The following is a 17,451-nucleotide window of genomic DNA, read 5'->3' as shown; positions in this document are numbered from 1 at the left end:
GGATCCCCCATGCAACATACAATCACATAGCTTTCAAAATAACCGATGATTCAACTTTCTGCACATTACAAAATCCTTACTGAGAATAATGATTGTAATTTATTTGGACTAATCAGGCAAAATTCTAAAAGGATTTAGAACAATTTATTAAAAATAAATTTCAAAGCATTGTATTTTCTATTAATAGAAAAGTTAACAAAATATTGACAAGAACCTGAATATGTCCAGTTAGATGATTAGTTATATTGTACTAAAAGAATAAACTCTTTGGTTAAAAGCAGATAATAAATAAATCAAAATTAACCTTCCTTTACCGTGACTGTTGGGATATCAAAAAATATTTCTGTGCTACATTTTAAAACTCTTGATATACTGAGCGCCATGGAAAATGCATCACTTTTTTTCCCAAATAGTTTATTACTAGGTGGTTTTGTATGTATAATATTATGCAATACTATGAACTATTGTTTCACACAATGCTCCCAAATGCAAAAGATATTGGCCCGTGTGCAAAAAAAAAAATTGCACGAGATGCACATGAAAACTCCAATATTCACGTGCAGCATTGTGTGTGAGCCCTTTAAAAGCATGTTTTCAACTTAATGTGCAGTACATGAACTGTGAAACGTCAATTTGTCGTAATTTTTTGTTGGACGTGTGAAGGAATCGAGCAAGAGATGCCGAGACTTACTGAAAATTAACAGAATGAAGCCATGGGAATGTCCAGGGCTGGCATGTCTACAAGTGCTATTGCCAGACACTTCAATTGTCATCAGTCCACTATTGTAAGGTTGGTGGAACGTGTTCGAGTTACTGTATCAACACGTGACCGTCAACGTCCTGGTCCACAACGCGTTACAACCCAGGCTCAAGACCGCTACATCGGGTCACTCATCTGCGTGACAGATTCTGCCCAGCGACTCGAACAGTTGCAGCAGTCGTCGGAAGACAAGGACCAGTAAAAGTGCCAACACCGTAAGACGTCGTCTAAGAGAAGTAGGACTCTGTGCACAACGACCTTATGTTGGAGCTGTCCTCAGGGATCATCACCGTCAGCGGCGTTTGATATGGGCTCAAGGACACCAGACATGGAGAAAAGTAGACTGGCAAAGTGTGCTCTTCAGTGATGAGAGTCGCTTTCATCTTTATCACGCTGATGGCCGTCAATGTGTGTGGAGACGTCTTGGGGAACGTCTTGCAGACTGCTGCATCTTCAAAACGAATCGATGGGGTGGGGGAAGTGTAATGGTGTGGGGAGGCTTCACATTTCATCACCGGACCACCCTACACATTTGCAGGGGTCGCGTTAATGCTGTAGCCTACCGTGATGATGGCCCGTGGAAGACACACGCGCTACTGACATCTGTGTCGTACTTTTGGTTTTGACCCCTCTGACTTTGTACCCTTGATTACAGATTAAACATCCATAAGTGTACAAATGTGTTGTTATTGATGTGTTCCCATTTGAATATTGTTCACAATAAGGAGCAAAATAAATAAGATATGTTTACAGGATCATTTTGTTATACGAAAAACTAAGTGATGCGTTTTCCATGGCGCTCAGTATATTTATAATTTTTTTCAGACCTTCAATAGTAAATTCAATCTAAAATTTTTTTTTCTCTTTGGCTAGACCTAATGTCTTAACATTTTAGACACTTCAATAAATTAATAATACTTTGAGACATTATTCGGAACAATATAAAAAAATCAAAGAGAAAATAAATCATTGAATCAATCTGATCAAATTCAGACCTCAATGTTGGGTTGTTTATTTTTTAATTATACTACATTGTCGACATTTGAAGTATTATCTTTGAAGACTGTGTTTTAATCATGCAATCTTAGTAACTTAACAAATTTTTTATATTGGTATACAGTGCTTTGTTTTAAGGTGATACTTGAGTAGTTCTGAGGATGCTTTGGGTTCTAGTATAACAGGTTGATATATGTATGTTATAATGCAAGGTCTAAAGATTATACATTTTAAGAGTGCGGTAAAAAATTCAGACAGAGAGAAATGGGGTTTGACATCCACTCAACACAAACTAGGTAATTTCAGTACTAACATACAGTTCAATTTTATTTCAATTTGCTTGAGCGTATGGGTCTGTAGCAGTGGGAGGAGGACCTGGAGAAACCCACGAGGTTGGATAGGCAACCCTCCTATTTGTCACGTTTTAGCGGGAAATCGTAATCACACCACTTTACTCAAAGACAGACCTTGTGATTTCACGTGCACACATTAAACTGTGACAATACAAAAATACAACTCTAGTCTAATAATAAGTGCTTCATAACCACATCAAACATATAACTATCAAATAGAAAACCAGAAGATAAACAGGAAACCACACACAATCGATATTAAAAGTAACAAGCCAACAGTGAGGCTGATGTCCCCCGCCGAAATAGGAAAATAATTAGAGGACACATATAAATTTATCACAAATTATCTTTTACAAAGTATTGAACAATCAAACAGTATATCTTTACTTATAGTCTAAGCATACAATGTTTTTGATGGAATAATTATAGCATATTAAGGGGAAAACATGCTCTATGCCTACAGATCTAGAGTTTGGTTGTATCAACGGGTCTATTTTCCATCTTGCTGCAAGTTGTGCAAAGTTCACTGTTTTCTTTCTGTCATTAAATGTCAATTCATTATTGCATACTACATATTTAATTAATTTATAATAGTTCTCACTTAATTAGAATTAAAGTTATCGTGTCCCAAAGCATCAACCAATCAAATTGCTTATCTCTGCTTACCCTAAGCGGAAAATGCTCATCTTCGAACTCCATCAAGGCATTGACCTAATCAACACATACACCAAGTTTGAACATTCTAGCTCAATTAGGAAGAGAGTTATCGTGCCCCAAAGTATCAACCAATCAAATTGCTTATCTCTGCTTACCCTAAGCAGAAAATGCTCATCTTCGAACTCCATCAAGGCATTGACCTAATAAACACATACACCAAGTTTGAACATTCTAGCTCAATTAAAAGTTATCGTGTCCCAAAGCATCAACCAATCAAATTGCTTATCTCTGCTTACCCTAAGCGGAAAATGCTCATCTTCGAACTCCATCAAGGCATTGACCTAATCAACACATACACCAAGTTTGAACATTCTAGCCCAATTAGGAAGAGAGTTATCGTGTCCCAAAGCATCAACCAATCAAATTGCTTATCTCTGCTTACCCTAAGCGGAAAATGCTCATCTTCGAACTCCATCAAGGCATTGACCTAATAAACACATACACCAAGTTTGAACATTCTAGCTCAATTAGGAAGAGAGTTATTGTGTCCCAAAAAGTGTGACGGACAGACAGACGGACGAACCCATTTTAATAGTCCCCTGCTTTCTTCGAAAGGCGGGGGACAATAAATGATAAAAGTACTACTAAATCAAGTTTATGGATCCAGTGACACGCGATGACAAAGGGACCTTTCCCACATCTTGATTGCTCACACGACATCTCAATTTCGGAAAAATAAGATAATATATTCAATTAAAAGAAATGAGATAATCCATAAATGTAAAGACCGTAACATGGGAAGTTTTAAGATAGCAACGGATTGATATAGCACTAAAAAAACACACACTTATCTGGAGACATATCGGTCAAAAGTTATAATTTTAATCTACACCTGACATCATTTGACAAAAATAGAAAGTAGCAATGTGTCTACTGTATACAAGCCAACTTATTTAAGAAAAAATCAAGTATTCAAGTACTGTATAACTGAGAAAATGTGGAGATTTGTAGGGTTCTGTAAGTGGAATATAGCTAACCTGTAGTATCATTTACTCCATGCAAAGATTGGACATGATTAGTTTTATAAATCAATAGTAACATTTCTACTTTAATACATACACATAAATAAAGAATATGCTAAAGTATAATAATAAGTATATCTTCCTTAGAGTGTGCTTGATTGAAGTAATTTCAACCAAATCTGAATTCAGATTTACTTTTAACAATTCTTACACCATAAAACACAAAGTTTTGAATGTAAGGCCATATAAAAAACATTCTGTTTCTCTGATACTACAGTGTCACTGGATAATCACACACAAGATAAATGTAATGCTTTCAAATGTGATGTTTATGAGTGTTCACTTAGAAAAGTAGAATTCATGACAAAATAAATACCTCCCTCCAACATCAGATTTTTTGGAAAGGATTGTCTGAGAACCAGAATAATTTTTTTTTAGAATGGCCTAAATAAAAGTAGTTAGAATCAGATACAGGTCAATCTATCATACAAATATCTAACAAAGATAATGCCATATAACAAGTAAAACAATAATAATAGACAGGTATCACAAAACAAGAATAGTATAAATACAAGCATTACCTAAATTATTATATCACGGTATAAAATAAATTGGAAAAACATACTTAAACCTGACAAAAAAAAGGAAATAAAATATTTTCTAAAATATTTGTAAAGGTCTTATGCAATAATAAAACTTTAATTAAAAGTTTTACATAAGAGGTAAGTTATCTGCTCTATATACATCTTTAAGCACAAATACAGGATCCTGGACCATCAGAACATTTTTCAGAATGCTCAACTCTTTCGTTACCACTAGCAAGAGTAAATCTGCACAGTTAACTTGGGCATAGCATGGAGATTAAATTTGGCAGTAAAAGGAGTAGTTAAATGCCTGAACTGATTCAATGATACAGTTGGATGAAAGTTTAGTATATGACAGAATATTAGTTAGGATTCTAAGGAAAGTTTTGATGTTAATACAGACACTTCTTCATCTGATATATCTTCTTCACTTTCACAGAATGACATTCTTGGTGATGGTCGACAACCTTTATTTATATAACTTGTCAATCTACCAGTGCTAGCTAATAATAATCCTAAATAAGGTGGTGATGGTTTCATTGGTCGAGAGATATATTCTGGATGATACTGTACACCCACAAAGTAAGGATGACCTAAAAAGGGATGAATTATTGATAAAGTTGACTAATAATAAATGTGAACAGCAACAGTATTAGAAATATTCTTTTTTATAAGAAAATGTGATTGTATCTTTACCAAAAGAGAACTCCAGCCGTTGCCATTTGCTTATAATTATCTAATATTAAAATTGTTTCACAATGCACAACCCAAAATACAAATACAGTGGACTCTGTCAAATCCGACCTCGTACGGGATCATTACAATATGTAGGATTACGCAGAGTGTCGGAATAATCAGTTTTCTCAAAACCGGAAGTATTATTATAATGTAGTTTCGAATCCCCAGAAAGTTATTCCCTTTAAAAATGATAAACCTTTCTGTACATTGAAAATTTGATTACATTAATTTTTATTTCATTTAACATGCGTAGGCATTTTGAATAGGTCAAGTCTGTCGTTAATTTATCTTCTTCTTCGTCTTCAGTTGATTGCACACTTGTCTTTGCTGTCACGTGTTCATTGGTAATTTGTCGTTCTATGTCCAGGTGAGAGATCCGTAGGGTGAAAAAACTTAGGTATTCAGATTCAATCGGCATGCGCAACGAATGTTTCCAACAGGTGCTAGAAATATTTTTACGACTGTGAATTTGAATTTGTGGGAAAATTTGTGGGTATTCTTGAGTATTTGCCACAACTGTCTTACAAGAGGTTATAAAATTATCGAAGTAATCAACAAAGACCTACGCGAGCAATTTTTAATCTCGCCGATAATTGATTGGTGATTGCTTGTTAATCTTTTGTGGCTTCACACCCACAGATTAAAGGCAGGATTATACAATGTTGATTCAATGGATTACTCAATGTTGACGGGACGACTGATTGATGTCGTAATTCGAAATATTCAGAATGTGGATTACTCAAAGCTTTTTTGGCTTAAGTAATAAGGAAATAGATCAGGACATGAAAATGATGTCAGATTTCACAGAATGTCATAGTATTCAGATGTCGGATGTGACAGCGTCCACTGTAGTTAGCAATTTTAAGGCTTTTAATTCTGATCACCAGGCAACTAAAAATTACCGCCACAAGCAGCTAAGTCATCAGAACAGTTATGAGGTAAACAACTCATCGAGATTCCACAAGAAATTTCATAACTAAAAAATTGTTGAAAATCAAAGGGTTCTTCGACCTTTCAGTTGGACAGAACTAATATAAATTTCAGAAAAATGGGTTAATAGCTACAGCCTATAAAGTTCCAACAAGACTTTCATAACAACGAGGCATAACAATGCAGGTGATTCTAGGGTAATCTTGATAATCAATGGGTTTTTTTTTGTTTGTTTAATAAAATAACCATTTTAAAATGATATGTGGATTATTGTAGCCTCTATTGTGCAAACAAGAAATGTAAATGGCAGATTGACGGATGGACTAATAGATGTTATGGTAATATACGACCACATTTAAATGCAGGAATGAAAAAAAAAAACCTGCTTTACCATTTAATTCCATTATTTCCATTCTCTCTCCATCTTCACTTCTACCAACAAATCTCATTCCTTTTTCTTCAAACTGACTAACAAATGCTGGATTAACCTGATTTAAATAATATGTAGGAATTCATAAAATCTAAAATATAATAATGTCTATAACAATTTGTATAAATAAAATAGTGCTATATTTTTTTGCTTAAAAGCTTTCACTTTGTCATCAACATAATATTTGTATAATACCTCATATCTGTGTCTGTGACGTTCTTCTACATAATCTTTATTGTGATATAATTTTCCTATTAAATAAAAAATGTTAAAGGGTTAATTTAAGACTGGTTTGACAGTATTAAACATTGAAGACTTACAACTCAATACTGTTGGTATAATTTCTATAAATACTTACGAACATAAGAATCTTTGCTTTTAAAAAGTGTTTTTCGTTGACCTAACCTCATGGTACCCCCCATTTGACCTGGGTTATGCTCTGGCATTTCTATCACCTAAATTGACAAAGAATAATATTCATTAGTGGAATCTGTGGCACACAATTATTGTGTCAGACATTGGTTTATGTTATTTTAAAATATACCCTGAAATCTATATCAGAGCAATCAACACAATCAATGTGACCTTTGATCTACAAAATTTCCATGTAAACAAAATAAAGGCAACAGTTTCACAACACCAATTTTTTTTTAAAATATTGAAGGGTAGGCCCGACATTTCATGAATGTCCTATTAAAGGGGCATTATGGGAGATTAAATAAAGAGTTAACAATTCTCGCTATAATAGTTTTAAAAAAGATAATGCAAATAGAATATGCTGAAAATTTAAGTCAAATTGCTTCACTCTGAACCGAGATATTAGCTTTTGAATTTTAGGCTAGCCTCGATCATCATTACTAAAGTCGGTATGATAGAGACCTGTAATAGGCAGATTTAGCTCTTGCATAATGTACATTTAATATCATATGATTTAAATTGTCACATACCACAGGGTGTTCTGTGTTTGGGTTAAATTCTGTTGAATGTGCGTCAGACCACTGTAAAACATTTCTACCAAATTCAATTACAGCACACTGAAGTCCTAAACAAACACCTGAAAATAATTTAAAATGAGTATTTACATTTCAGATTTCAGCTCAGCTCAAAATAATGAAAATGCTTGCCAAAGCCATTCATAGGGTTTAAGTAACTCTTTTATAATCAGGTTTATCCAGCTGATTAACTGGATGTTGGCTATTTCTTGAACACAAATCACAAAGGTGCAGTTAAACATACATTATGCAAGAGCTAAATCTGCCTATTGCAGGTCTTTCTTTAGGCCTGCGATGTTATCTAAATTATTAATTAGACATTAACTTATCCAGACCATAATCAACTCTTGATGTCATCGCTAGCCTGCGATATTTACTGGATTAGGATCCGATTTGCTGCTCAATTTTCATTCATGATTAAACGTAAAAATGGATAATCGAGATTATGTTGATTTTTTTATCATACCAACTTCTTGTTTTAGAGTGGATCAATTTGACCGAAATTTTCAACAAATCCCCCTTATATTATCTAGTTTTAACTATTATAGTGAGAACTGTCAGCTCTTTATCTAATCTCCCACAATGTATCTGTAAGTTTTTTTCATAAAGGGTTCCTTCCAAACAGAAATTACCAATTTTATTCACTGAACTGTCAGGGATTATTTACAAAATTTGAAAGGAAAAATATGCACATACCAAGGAATGGAACATTTTTTGTTCTTGCCCACTGAGCTGCCAGTATTTTACCCTCTGTACCCCTAATACCAAAACCCCCAGGTACCAATATTCCACTGAAAAAATGTTGAACATGAAATTGGTGGCAGTATACACAAGCTTCTATAAATTTTACATTGTTTTCAATGAATGTGTGATCTATAATGTTTAAAAAATCCAATTGTTTACAGGCATTTATATACAATGAACAAATATATGTTAAATTGAGTTCAGAGATGTCCATTTGTTCACACAATCAAAGATTATAAAATATCTTACTTGGCACCAACAAGTTCTTTCCATGCTTGATGATATCTTTGAGCATCTTCGTGAACCATAGAAGGTTCTAAATCTGCTGCCTCTATATACTGTAATCAGAATTAAAATATATATATAACACTTCAAGTAATTAAAGCGGCATTATGGAAGATTAGATAAAGAGCTGACAGTTCTCGCTATAATAGTTAAAAAATAGATAATTTAACGGGAATATGCTGATAATTTCAGTCAAATTACTTCTCTCTGAGCCGAGAAATACCAATTTGATTTTTAATAACATTGTAGCCTTGATTGTCATTGTTACAATAATAATAAACAAAGTCTCAATTATCCATTTTTACTGTCACTGTAGAAAGTGTGAAGGACAAATGGGATGTGGCAGACCGCAAATGTAAAATGTAATGAGAGAAATGTAAAATGTAGACACGTCAAAAAAAGCATTTTCCCACAAAATATTTGTCACTTAACATTTGACGTTTTACATTTAACTCTTACCTTAGAGGTATTTTGATCAATATCAGTATTAGGACTTTGTACATTGTACTTTTTACATATAATCAATGGAAACGACATTGTCGCAGAGCATTTAATATTGGAAGCGGTACCCTTCCATAAATTAATGTCTAATCAATAGTTTATATAACATTTCAGGAGTGAAGACAGACCTGCAATAGGCATATTTATCTCTTTATAATGTATGTGTAACTTTCAACATACAGTTTGATGAGAGAGAGAGAGAAAGTGAGAGAGAGAGAGAGAGAGATGAAGTTTAACATCCACTCGACACAAACTTGGTCATTTCTGGACTAACATATGGTTCAATTTTATTTCAATAATTTCCTTGGGGTCTTTTAGCAGTGGGAGGAAACCGGAGGACCCAGAGAAAACCCACGAGGTTGGACAGGCGACCCTACTCCTTGTCACATACAACCGGGGAATCGAAACCACGCCAGTTGACTCAATGACCGACCTTATGACATAGTGCATGTGCACTAACCATTTGGCCATTCCCCCCCCCCCCCAGTTTGTTCAACACTATGAACAGGGTACATTCCGAATTAGATGTTAACTTTAGCGTCCGACATACCTTTAAATCTAATCTATGACTGGATGCTAATGCTGCATGTTGTAGTGATTTGATAACAGACGCATAAGCATCTTCTAACTGTGTATATTTTCCTACTAATACAATTGTTACTTCTTTTAATAGACGATCATATCTGTAAATATAAATAGCAGCTTTATACCAAAATTAAATTTAAATATCACTTGTATGGTATGCATTCTTTTGAGAAATTTATGAACAGATCACAAAAATCTGGGGGGAGTTAAAACATATCGAGACAAGACTAATTAGATTTAACCATTCTCAAATATAGCATACATACATCTAAGTCAAGATCATTTAATTCTGTTAGCATATTTTTAAGAAAAGCTTATTCTTATAAGGTGATATTTACAATAGTTACAAACCTATCGGCTAGTTCTTTCCATTTGATCATTAATTTACGAGGTGAAGGTGCTGCTTCAGGTAAACCTAGACGTTTAATAAAGAACTGTTTGGCTCCCTGATCTTCCAATAACAGAGGTACACGATATAACGATGTTACATCATGAACACAAAACACCTAGAAAAATATTCATATATTCCATTTTGGCTATATTTTCAAATACTTAGTTTAAAATTATGGTTTATAAGTATTACAGAAGTAAATGAGTGTATGAAACCAGTGCTTTGACCTGCAAATTGTTCTTGCTTAAAATCTTATAAAAACTAGATCTATTTTATACAGATTTACTACCAATACATCTTAATTAATAACTGCTTTAGACAAATTACATACATACAGTATAAATCTGCTATATCTACTAACTAATCTACTAACTATCCTACATCTATAATCATGCTACATAAACCAATAACTACCAGGGCCCTGTTGTACAAATCTGTTTCGATGAATATACGTAGATTTTGGGGCCACAAAAAAAAAAATATTCTGGTTTTCAGATAGTGCTGGTCAGGTTTAAACAAGTAAAGGGGAATCCTATAAACAGCATAATAAAACAAGCCAACAGTGAGGCTGATGTCCCCCACCGAAATCCCAAAATAAATAGATGACACATATTAATTGCACATTTATTTTTTTCAAAAGTATCAAACAATCGAACTGATTATCAACTATGCACTAAGTTTCATCACTCTCTATCAGATAGAATCAAAGTTAAGCTCTGCTTAGCTTTAGGTCGAAATGAACTCATTGAACTCAGTAAAGACTTTCACCTAATGAACAGCTACATCAAGTTTAACCAGTGATGGGTTATCAAAACTTTTCTTGTCTGACATTTTTACCAAAAATAAAGGGGCACAACTCTTATCGTTATTTAAACAGGCAGTTTCAGACGACAATTAAAAATCATGTGTCAACAAAGTATTATAATTTTTACGTAATAAAAAAATAGGTGCGCCTCGTTATTTTTCATATTTAATTCCCGTACGGTATTCAGATTATGTCAGTAATATTTCTACAAAATTACGTGTTGTCGTAATTAAAGCATGCCGACTACCGTCGATCCATACTTTTGTTCAAATTCACCTCCACAATTACCATATTTTTGGGGGTAATAAGTCGATACTTTTTTCAGCAGAAGTCCGACAATCGTCTTATACTCTTGTAACATCTCTTATAATTTCACGCGTCACGCAAGATTTCTACTTTAGGTTTTCGATTATTGTATTATAACCACGTGTATGTGTGTGAAATAGCTTTAGTTAACGTCCGCTTCCACCGAAGTGATATCGCAGACAAATTAATGGATATATTGATTTATAAGTTAACATGATAATTGTCATGTTTACATCTCTTGTAATTTCACATGTCTCGAGATTTCTACTTTAGTTTTTGATTATTGTATTATAACCACGTGTCTAAAAAACAAGATTGTGTTTATTGTGTGAATCTAAAACATCAAAATACAAGAACAATGATAAAAATAGAACAATCATATGGATTTTTGGGTAAACACTTAAATAGTGTCAAAAGTAATATCCAGAAAATGTCTTTGTCAAAATAAGTTGATATGGCACCATGGCATTTCTTCATCGCACAATTTGTAGTCTTTTGTCCATCACGTAACTAGTCACGTAACTTGCAAAAGTTTTTATTCATTCATCGATGATAGACAAACGGCACAATGGTCACGTGACAACTACAATTGAAATTGCTATAAAATAAAATTCGTACAACTATGATATAGCTTCAATAATATTTTTAAAATTAAGCCTCTGTCACCATTTGTATAAACGCTTTTTAGATCTGGTTTATTGACCTAATTCCAAGCGATATGTCACGTGTCATAGGAATTCAGCATTTGAGATTCTGTCGGGAAAATACCCTGTTTCTCTTTCCGTATATTCGGTGTTCTACCAGGGGATTATATTCAATGAAGATTTAAATATACCTAACAACTGGTAAGGGAATCCATCAATGTATGATCCATTTATTATTTTAATATCTACCTGTACCTGGAATTCACATGGACGGAGCATAGAAGACGTGCGATTTGCAAACCATGCCGAGATCGTCTTTATTCGCCACGTGGAGTATTTTACTGAACCTTTTATGAATTATCAGCAAGCGTGTTTTGTTTTTTTACTAGATTGTCAAAATAAATGTCAGTCAGCTAAAGCCGACAAAATACAGCCGGTACTGACCGACATTCAATAGTCGGACTCGACAATTCTCCGAGATTTTTTTTTTTTTTTTTTTAAATTTTACGCGTCTAGATTCGCAACGTTAGCTCTTTCGAGAATCTTTGCGCGATTCGGAGCTTCGCGTGAATTTCTAGCCCTGGTGTGTGTGTGAAATAGCTTTAGTTAACGTCTGCTTCCACCGAAGTGATATCGCAGACAAATTAACGGATATATTGATTTACAAGTTAACAGTTATATTGATTTCGGGTGTTACATACTCTTACAATATGTGACATCTTTGACTAGTTTATACATATTGTTGGCTTACATCAATGCAATTAAAACGTCCCACAATGGAGAAACCATGAGGTAAACATGTCAACTAAAATTATAATCACTCTTATTGGATTGATGAATAGTCTGACAAAAGGGAAGCAATGACTTCTGTTTAAGATTAGATTGATGAATTGTCCGACAAAGGATTAAGTCAGTCAATCAAGGCAGATTAAGTAGTTAATCAAGGTAGGTGTATAGACAGTATAACACAATAAATACATTGATCACTGAATTACCTAATCAATCCAGCCTATTATCAACAATAATCAGGCTGCGTGGTAGTTATACACGGAGTGGTAGTTATACACTCAGTACACTATATCAATTTTGGAATTTTGAATATTATTCACCATGTCTTGATGTCCGATTGGGCATATTACTGGTTGGACAATTTAGGATGTTTGGAAAATAGTGTTGGACATGTCCGGAATATACGAGCGAAATCCCATCACTGAGTTTAAACATTCTACCTCAATTAAAAGCAGAGTTGTTATGTTCCGAAGTCCTGACCATTCAAATTGCTTTTCTCTCCTAAGCCTAAGCAGAATATTCTCATCATCGAACTTAGTCAAGGTAATGATATAATGAATCTATACTCAGAGTTTCATCACTCTCACTTAATTAAAACCAAAGTTATCGCGCCCCAAAGCATCAAGCAATTAGATTGCTTATCTCTGCTTACCGTAAGCAGACAATGTTTATCATCGAACTCCATCAAGGCATTCACCTAATGAACGCCTGCACCAAGTTTGAACATTCTACCTCAATTAGAGGGAGAGTTATTGTGTTCCAAAGTCTCGACCAATCAAATTACTTATCGCAATTACTGATATAATAATAATAAACACCAATTTTCATCACTCTCTTAATTAGAACTAAAGTTATCGTGTCCCAAAGCATCAACCAATCAAATCGCTTATCTCGGCTTACCCTAAGCAGAAAATACTCATCTTCGAACTCCATCAAGGCATTAATCTAATAAATACCTACACCAAGTTTGAATGTTCTAGCTAAATTAGAAGGAGAGTTATTGTGTTCCAAAGTCTCGACCAATCAAATTGCTTATCGCTCTGCTTACCCTGAGCAGAAAATGTTCATTATCGAACTTAGTTAAGGTATTGACGTAATGAAACTATACACCAAGTTTGATCATTCTCACTTTATTAGAATTCAAGTTATCGTGTCCCAAAGCATCAACCAATCAAAATTGCTTATCTCTGCTTACCCTAAGCAGAAAATGCTCATCGTGGAACTCCATCGAGGCATTGAATTAATAAACATACTAGTTCAATTAGAAGGAAAGTTATTGTGTCCCAAAAAGTGTGACGGACAAACAGACGGATGGATGGACAGACAGACAGATGGACAAACCCATTTTAATAGTCCCCTGCTTTCTTGGAAAGGTGGGGGGGGGGGGGCAAAAAATGATGAGAAAAATATAGAATCTTGAATTTGATATTGGTAATTATATCATCATCCTTTTGAGTTTGACAAAATAAAAACAAGACAGGTTGCCAGGTGACAAAACACTTGCCCGTAGTAGCTCTGTTGTACGAACAGTATGTAAAGGTTGTCATATCTAGAAATTGATCAGGAGTAACAACCCATAAGAAACGTGGCCAAAAAAGATCTACCTCCCACTTCAGAACCAGAATTTGTTCGTATGCCCTTGTACAACAGGGCCAAGTATTCCTATAAAAGTAGATCTATATGACTATTGTTTTTGCCTGGATACCTGTAAAGCGTGCATCACAATCAAACATCTACAAACAGGTATCTGTTGAACAAATAAGGCTTCCCATCAACCAACTCTGACTGCTTAATTTTTATTGCCATATACCCAATTACAAACTGGCAGCAAAAACTGATTTGGTCCCAGACCAAATATAATTTTGCTTGAATAACTGTACACCATGCTACCGACATTTACTGCACTTTTACAAGATAAACTGTACCAAAATTCCTTCATTATTTATAAAAGTACTGAGAGTTGAAGTCTGGACGAATGCATCTACTTCATCCCAACTTATAAGCTGAGCACCAGTAGGTAATGTTTCACACTGAAAGCAATTCATTTACTTTCAAAATCAAAATAGGCAAGACACTAAAATTACTGGTTAGCTTATATTATTGGTTGCACTGGTCTCAAAACCAGAAAATTTTGGATTGGAACTTTAAAACTCATCAGAAGTCAAGTCTGCATGGCTTGAAAAGGAGTGTCTAGTCAATGCAGTAGGAATTTTATGAATGTAACTGAGGGTAACTGATCAATTGCAAATGTTGCCGTTGCATACCTCTTCCGAAATTGGTATATATCACCATAAACAATGTCTTACTTGTCTAAAAATTACCGTAAGTTTGAATTACTTACTACAAGATACGCCCATATTTTGCAAGAGATGGACAGAGAACAAGCTAAACAAAAACATAATTTTTGTACAATCAAGGGATAAAATCAAGTTATGGTCCGATATGCATGAATATCAAAAGAAACCGAGATCTGTTGGATATAAACATATAGTTTAAGTTTCATCAAAACTGTGGCTTCTAGAGGGTCCATAACCTTGTAGTGTGGAGGGGAGTCCATCAAATGGTTACAAAACCAAACTCAACTTTTCTAAAGTAAATTTTTATTTAGAATACTTTGCCGAGTGGTAATCAGTCTGTCGTTGGGGTGTTTTCGATATATTCTGGGTCAAAGTTCAAATGAGGTCATTTGCACTGAAACTGAATGCGCAGCCATTCTTGTATCATGAAAACATGCTGAAAATGATCGAAAGTAATCACCCTTTCAATAAAAATGTGAACAGGCTAAATTTTCCGTTTTTGCACAGAAAGTCTCAAGTCGCAAAATGTAACAAGATTGGCTACACCTGATATCATTCAGTCTACAATTCTGTGGAATACAATTATTGTTTATTACTGACCGACGTTCAAACTGGCTTCTCTATCTTTATCAATGCTTTTAGTCTCTAAAAATACTTGGTCAGACAAAATTTATTCTACAAACCTGTTCTGGTTCTACGTGACAGAATAATGATATCTTATCTTTAACAGCATTCATCAATGGTGAATTACTTCTACAAACAACCTTTAAATATACCAAAGTTATTCGTATTACAATACAGATAAGTAAGGAAATATTCTGTAACCATCCTTTATCAAGTCATTCCTCTTTAAAACTAGCTGAACAATTCCAGCAACTTGAACAAAAAGCTTCAAAACTCTGACCTGCAGAGTGTTTACAAGATGGATGTACAGGAGAGACAACAACAAACTCCAGGATGAAAGGTGGGTGCATAAAAATTATGAAGACATATGTATTCCCAAACACAAAGTCACCAATAATCCTTCAGCATTCTGACAAGTTTGCTGAATTAACATTTTAATCATTCCACAATTAAGGCGTGATCAAATCATATTATTTCACACTGCAATAAAATTTAGATAGAAATGAACTTACCAAATCTGGCGATAATCCTAAGCCTCTTAACTCTCTTACACTTGCCTGTGTGGGTTTTGTTTTCTGTTCCCCAGTTGTTTTGGGCTGAAAAAGAAAACAGCAGCATTGACAATATTAACGCTTAATCAAATTTAATTAACACATGTGCATTATGTCAATACATGTATCTTTTATTATAAGAACTCTCTTATAGTCCTCCTTTTTGTCTCACTGACTACTCAAGTTAATATTCAAATTGTGTTTTTATAAAATGAGGTTAACACTTGTTCCTCATAGACGAATACAGCAGGGCTGCCGACAACCAGCATCACAGCGCAATTTGCGATACATATTTTCTCCGCTGCTATCAAAAATTAAAATCTAACGTTTTTGATTCGCAGTAACTACAATCATTAATATGCTTGTCATTTTGGATATAGACACAGAGATTTATCCATATTTTGAAGACAAGAAGGCTTTCTCAACACTTTCAACGTGTATAAAATGTTGAATAAAATTTTATAAACAAAACTGAATTCTCCCTGTGACATTTTCGTCTCGAACTACCCAGACACAATTCATTATACTATATAATACCGGGACATAACTCTATGAATAGGGACTATTAAACCGGAAATAGGGAATCGAGTAGTACCACTCACGTTGCAAGACATGTCAATTTCAAGTAATCATGTATTCATTTTGAAAGAAATAAATCCAGTGTATCCTGCACGCATTGTAAATAAAATAAATACATGTTAACATAATGTAAAATGATAAATCAAAGTAAGAATTCCCGTAAAATATTATTGTTTATATCGCGTTTGTCTAGTTAATCGAGGTGTGCCCGATTGAACAAAAATAGTAACAAACGATAAAAAGCAGACGAAATTGTTTTCTATCGAAGATTTCTAATGTAACAAAGAAATAACAATTAAAATGAGTGGGGCTTCGGAAGTCACTGCCAAGAATTGGCATCAGGCATAAGACCTAACTAAAAGTCTATATCACATTCACAAACTGTCAAAACTACATGTGGCAGTGCTAAAAAAATCGAAGAATGAAATCTAATCATTTGTTATGAATTAAAGTAATATCTTGTTATTTAGGTGTTTTATGTTGAAGCTGAAAAACTGCTAATCAATTTTTAAATTTGCTAATCAAATTTGGCAAAATTGGACTTTTTTATTAGCAGTGCTGTTAATCAACTGTGAAAAAGTACCGACAGTCTTGAATTACAGCTACAACTAATCATATATGTGATCTAAATATATTCAACAGACAACAACTCACCTGAGGTACTAAGCTAACATGAACACAACAGAAGTTCTCTCTTTTAACACGAAACTGAAACTGTCGGAAAGCTTCAACAAATGGCATACCTTCAATATCCCCTATTGTTCCTCCCAACTAAAATAAAACAAATATAAAATCAAAAGTGAATTTATTTTATTAAAGATGCATTATACAACAGTCAAATCTGCCTATTGCATATCTTTATTTTGGCTTCAAATGTTATATAAACTA

At 34.1% G+C, this 17,451-nt stretch overlaps 1 protein-coding gene across 2 annotated transcripts in view; it reads right to left on the bottom strand.

Annotated features, from left to right (window-relative positions):
- Positions 1–129: 129 nt before the first annotated feature.
- Positions 130–17,451, bottom strand: part of LOC126811971 (CTP synthase 1) — a 37,056-nt gene continuing 19,734 nt past the window's right edge. The window contains exons 5-16 of one of the 2 annotated variants that reach the window (XM_050538066.2): positions 17,218–17,334; positions 15,946–16,029; positions 15,493–15,573; positions 9,929–10,083; positions 9,543–9,675; positions 8,456–8,544; positions 8,159–8,253; positions 7,418–7,524; positions 6,829–6,925; positions 6,666–6,721; positions 6,432–6,528; positions 130–4,965 (exon numbers count right to left, since the gene is read on the bottom strand). In XM_050538066.2, coding sequence (XP_050394023.1) covers positions 4,739–4,965; positions 6,432–6,528; positions 6,666–6,721; positions 6,829–6,925; positions 7,418–7,524; positions 8,159–8,253; positions 8,456–8,544; positions 9,543–9,675; positions 9,929–10,083; positions 15,493–15,573; positions 15,946–16,029; positions 17,218–17,334 — 1,338 coding nt within the window. In that variant the 3' untranslated portion in view covers positions 130–4,738. Of the gene's footprint in view, positions 4,966–6,431; positions 6,529–6,665; positions 6,722–6,828; positions 6,926–7,417; positions 7,525–8,158; positions 8,254–8,451; positions 8,545–9,542; positions 9,676–9,928; positions 10,084–15,492; positions 15,574–15,945; positions 16,030–17,217; positions 17,335–17,451 lie in introns of those variants that run through there. The other variant, XM_050538067.2, reaches the window with a different exon arrangement.

This window comes from Patella vulgata, chromosome 2, assembly GCF_932274485.2.
Source record: "Patella vulgata chromosome 2, xgPatVulg1.2, whole genome shotgun sequence".
NCBI classification, from domain to species: domain Eukaryota; kingdom Metazoa; phylum Mollusca; class Gastropoda; family Patellidae; genus Patella; species Patella vulgata.
Note: the sequence above shows the minus strand (reverse complement) of the source record. Positions and strands in the feature narration are given on the sequence as shown.